This window comes from Otolemur garnettii, unplaced genomic scaffold (assembly GCF_000181295.1).
Source record: "Otolemur garnettii isolate 467f Iridium unplaced genomic scaffold, OtoGar3 scaffold00172, whole genome shotgun sequence".
Classification (NCBI taxonomy): domain Eukaryota; kingdom Metazoa; phylum Chordata; class Mammalia; order Primates; family Galagidae; genus Otolemur; species Otolemur garnettii.
Genome location: NW_003852567.1, coordinates 2223101 through 2227973, shown reverse-complemented (window position 1 = coordinate 2227973; position 4873 = coordinate 2223101). Strand labels below are relative to the sequence as shown.

The following is a 4873-nucleotide window of genomic DNA, read 5'->3' as shown; positions in this document are numbered from 1 at the left end:
ACCAAAAAAAAAAAAAAAAGTAAAAGGGTATTCTGAAACCTTAAAAGTAAACTATAACTTTAAGTATCTTTTTCCCCCCTGGAATAAAGAATGAGGGTGCTTCTTACAGAGAATATGGTATAAAAGACTGGTAGCTGAAGCCTAATTTACCCACTGGTCAGAACTAAACTCAATAATATTTTCTTCAGCTTTACTAAGGTATAGTTGTCATACAGTGCACATTTTTAAAATATACAATTTGAAGTTTTATTTATTTTTTTAAATTGAGAGAATCTTTGTCACCCTTGATTGAATGCTGTGGTGTTATAGCTCACAGCAACCTCATACTCTTGGGCTCAAGTTATTCTCTTGCCTCAGCCTCCCTAGTAGCTGGGACTATAGGCGCCTGCCACAAGGCCTGGCTATTTTTTTTGTTTGTCAGGCCCAGGCTGGGTTCAAACCCCTCAGCCCTGGAGCATGTGGCCAGCACCCTAACCACTGAACTATGGGCACCGAGCACAGTTTGAAGTTTTGACACATGTATATATGTAAGACACTATTACCACAATTGAACTAATAAACATATTCATCACCTCAAACATTTCCTCATACCCTCTATAAACTCCTCTTTAGCATACCATGCCAACTCTTACCATGAACTGAATTTTAATTCAGGTAGGGCCCCAGCAGAAAGTTACCACAGGACAGAAAGTAGAATTACCTGAAAGAATATGGAAACCACTAATATCCTGACTGGTGGTGGTTTCCACCAAAGGCTTCTGTGGCTACATATTTTTCTGTGGTGCTTGAAACTCTGCTGCCATAGGCAGGTATTTAAATTCCTCTCTGGTGCCCTCAAAGACTTCCACATGTTCCATACAGATCACTGTACTTACTTGGAAACTGAATGTCAAAACCCACATATGATACAGCTGTAGCACACTGAGACTCTTACCGCTACCTCGCTCCCGGGAACACACAGACTTGATGTTGTAGGACGGCTGCCGTGGATCCAGGAAGGAGACATGAGCCTGGGAGCCCACTGCGTACACTGACCATTCACTGCCATAGGCTAGACACACATTCTCACGGCAATATGGCAGTTTGGTGGAGAGGAGCTGAAAACAGAGAGAGGAGAGGTAAACTCATGTCATCGCTAGAGAATGAGGCAGGGAGGTGTTCTTGGACTCCCACCTGTGTGGTCTTCCCTCATGCACAAACCATGTAAAGTTAGAGACAAAGACAAGCCTTTATTAAGGTAATAACTCCTTATTCCACCCTTCATATGCAGGAGGAAGAGAAGGTAACTGTAAGAAACAATAAGATCTAGGTACTAAGAGGATAGGTAGGGGAAAAGGTATAGTTGGAATAAATAATCATAAATACCAGGAAATGCCAAGGTTATTCCAAGAATAACCCCAGGACACTAAAGCCGAGGTCCCACAGTGCTCTGTCTGTCCAGAAGAGCCACCATTCTCCTCAATGCTCTTTAGAAACAAGGGCTGATTTCTGGCTACGCTCAGCCTAACATCACAACTGAATGGGAATGTATACTGTATATAGAAAGCACACTCATAGGATTGGCTTAATCCCATATAACCTAAATCAAGTGGAACCTTGGATCCTTGTCATTTAGCAAATCCTCACTGGTGCATACTGCATGTAAGATACCATGCAAAGTCAGGGGAGCATAAAGGCTGCTGTGACATGAAGGAATCAGTAATTCCTAGAGCCCTGCTTCCTCTTGAGAAAAAGCCTATCACAGAAGTAGCAAGCAGCTAAGGCCTTTGGGAGAAAAAGGGAGGAAGTGGATCTACATAGAGGTTTAATGCCTATATGTATAAGCATTAAATATACTTGCACTGAATATTATAAGCATTGAATATCTGCATGTTTATGTACATATATATAAATGAGGTATCTTGGGGATAGAACTCAAGTCTAAACATGAAATTAAGTTATGTTTCATACAAACCTTAATACACAGAGCCTGAAAGCAATTTTATACATTATTTTTAATAATTTAGTGTATGAAACAAAGTTTTTGTACAATGAACCATCAAAAGCAAAGGTGGGGGGCAGTGCCTGTGGCTCAAAGGAGTAGGGCCCGGGCCCATATGGCAGAGGTGGCGGGTTCAAACCCAGACTGGGCCAAAAAAAAAAAAGCAAAGGTGGGGCAGTGCCCGTAGCACAGTGGTTATGGCGCCAACCACATGCACCAAGAGTGGCAGGTTTGAACCCGGCCCGGGCCAGCTGAACATCAAAGGCAACTGCAACAAAAAAATAGCCAGGTGTTGTGATGGGTGCCTGTGGTCCCAGCTGCTGGGGAGGCTGAGGCAGGAGAATTGCTTAAGCCCCAATAGAGTATGAGGTTGCTGTGAGCTATGACACCATAGCACTCTACTGAGGGTGACATGGTGAGACTCTGTCTCAAAAAAAAAAAAAAGAAAAGGTGTTAGGCCAGGCACGGTGGCTCACACCTGTAATCCTAGCACTCTGGGAGGCTGAGGCAGGTGGATTGCCTGAGTTCACAGGTTTGAGACCAGCCTGATCAAGAGCCAGACCACATCTCTAAAAATATCTGGACATTGTGGCGGGTACCTGTAGTTTCAGCTACTTGGGAGGCTGAGGCAAGAGAATCACTTGAGCCTAAGAGTTTAAGGTTGTTGTGAGCTATGATGCCATGGCACTCTTCCAAGAGAGAAAAAGTGAGACTCCGTCTCAAAAAAAAAAAGGTGTCAGGTGTAGAATATTCCCACTTGTGGCATCAAGTCAGTACTTGTACGTTTTGGATTTTGGAGCATTTTAGATTTTGGAATATACTCATTACCTTACATGAGATGGTTTATCTTAATCTGATTGACTTTCAGTTCCCAGTGGTTTTTTTTTTTTTTTTTTAAGAGACAGAGTCTCACTCTGTTGTACTACGTTGAGTGCTGTTGCGTCACAGTTCACAGCATCCTCCAGCTCTTGGGCTTAGGTGATTCTCTTGCCTCAGCCTCCCGAGTAGTTGGGACCTCAGGTGCCTGCCACAACGCCCAGCTGTTTTTTTTGTTGTTGTTGCAGTTTGGCCAGGGCTGGGTTATGAACCCACCACCCTCGGCATATGGGGCCGGCGCCCTACTCACTGAGCCACAGGTGCTGTCCCCCAGTGGTTTTTACATTTAGGTTTTTCTGTCTTTACGGTATGCCAAATAGTTGTTATAAATTGTTATAACCTGTAATTATTGCAAATACTAAAACAATGTGGTCTAGAGAACTGTTAGTTAAAGGAGCCTCTTAGAAAGCGCTTGCAATCTGAAGAATCACCCACTCTGATCTTTTAAAAAGACTTTCAAGAGGCTTGGCGCCTGTGGCTCAAGTGACGAAGGCGCGAGCCACGTACACCCAAGGTGACAGGTTTGAATCCAGCCCGGGCCTGCCAAACAACAATGACGGCTGCAACCAAAAAATAGCCGGGCATTGTGGTGGGCACCTGTGGTCCCAGCTACTTGGGAGGCAGAGGCAGAGGACTTGCTTGAGCCCAGGAGTTGGACCACGGCACTCTACCCAGGGGGACACCTTGAGGCTCCGTCTAAAAAAAAAAAAAAGACTTTCAAGAGAGAAATGCCAGATTCATAATTTCACGTATTGGGGCGGCGCCTGTGACTCAAAGGAGTAAGGTGCTGGCCCCATATGCCAGAAGTGGTGAGTTCAAACCCAGCCCTGTCTAAAAACTGCAGAATTTCATGTATCACACAACATGTCTGCACCACTGAAGAATTGATGTTTTGGACAAGAATGAAAAGGTTCAAGAAGAATTAAGAGTATTTTGTGGGGGAATAGATAGGGTTATAGGGTTACACTAAAATACCCAGGTTGCTCACAAACTTCTGGGTACAAGCATTCTTCCAATCTCAGCCTCCCAAATAAATGGGATTACAGACACAAAGAATCAAGAGTATGCTAACCATATGGTAAATTACTACGTAAAATCACCAAGTCATGTTCATCACACCTTAGAGAGTGTATTTTCAGCTTTCCAGAGATGAAAGTAGCCATCCAGGGACACTGCTCCCAATTCCTACAAGAGTAATGAAAGACAAGTTATGTTTCAATCCATTGCAACTAATGAACAAAAGTAAGCAAGGGAAGACCCTGAAGGTTAGGGTCCTTTAGTCCTATCCAATGATGATTCAAGGCGAGGGGGAACAGTGCCAGTAATCCCAGTCCATTGCCCCACCCAGTGAGACACAGATAGATAGGAGCTCAATACCAAAGGGGAGAGGTCAGGAATGGACCCTACTAAAACAGTTTTCAAACATCTGGTTCAGGCTCAGTGCCTGTAGCCTAGGGCACCAGCCACATATACTGGAGATGGCAGGTTTGAACCCAGCCAGGTCTGCCAAACAACAACGACAACTATAACCAAAAAATACCTGGGCCTTGTGGCGGGCACCTGTAGTCTCGGCTACTTAGGAGGCTGAGGTGAGAGAATGGCTTAAGCCCAAGAGTTTGAGGTTGCTGTAAGCTGTGATGCCACAGCACTCTACTGAGGGTGACATAGTAACACTCTGCCTCAACAACAACAACAAAAATAGGCTTGGTGCCAGTAGCACGATGGTTACAACGGCAGCCACATTCATCAACGCTGGTGGGTTTGAAACCGGCCTAGGACAGCTGAACAACAATGACAACTGCAACAAACAAATAGCTGGGTATTGTGGTGGGCACCTGTAGTCCTGTACTTGGGAGGCTGAGGCAAGAGAATTGCTTAAGCCCAAGAGTTTGAGGTTGCTGTGAGTTGTGACGCTATGGCACTCTACCCAGAGCAACATAGTGAGACTCTGTCTCAAATAAATAAATAAATAATAAACTTAAATTAGCCAAGCTATCACCCTAGAGTGCTGTGGCT

The 4873-nt window shown here is 44.4% G+C and overlaps 1 protein-coding gene across 1 annotated transcript in view; it reads right to left on the bottom strand.

Moving 5' to 3' along the window:
- Positions 1 to 4873, bottom strand: part of DCAF12 (DDB1 and CUL4 associated factor 12) — a 48294-nt gene that overhangs the window by 8021 nt on the left and 35400 nt on the right. The window contains exons 6-7 of the mRNA XM_003800280.3: positions 3977 to 4042; positions 935 to 1097 (exon numbers count right to left, since the gene is read on the bottom strand). Of these exons, the coding sequence (XP_003800328.1) occupies positions 935 to 1097; positions 3977 to 4042 (229 nt within the window). The remainder of the gene's footprint in view (positions 1 to 934; positions 1098 to 3976; positions 4043 to 4873) is intronic.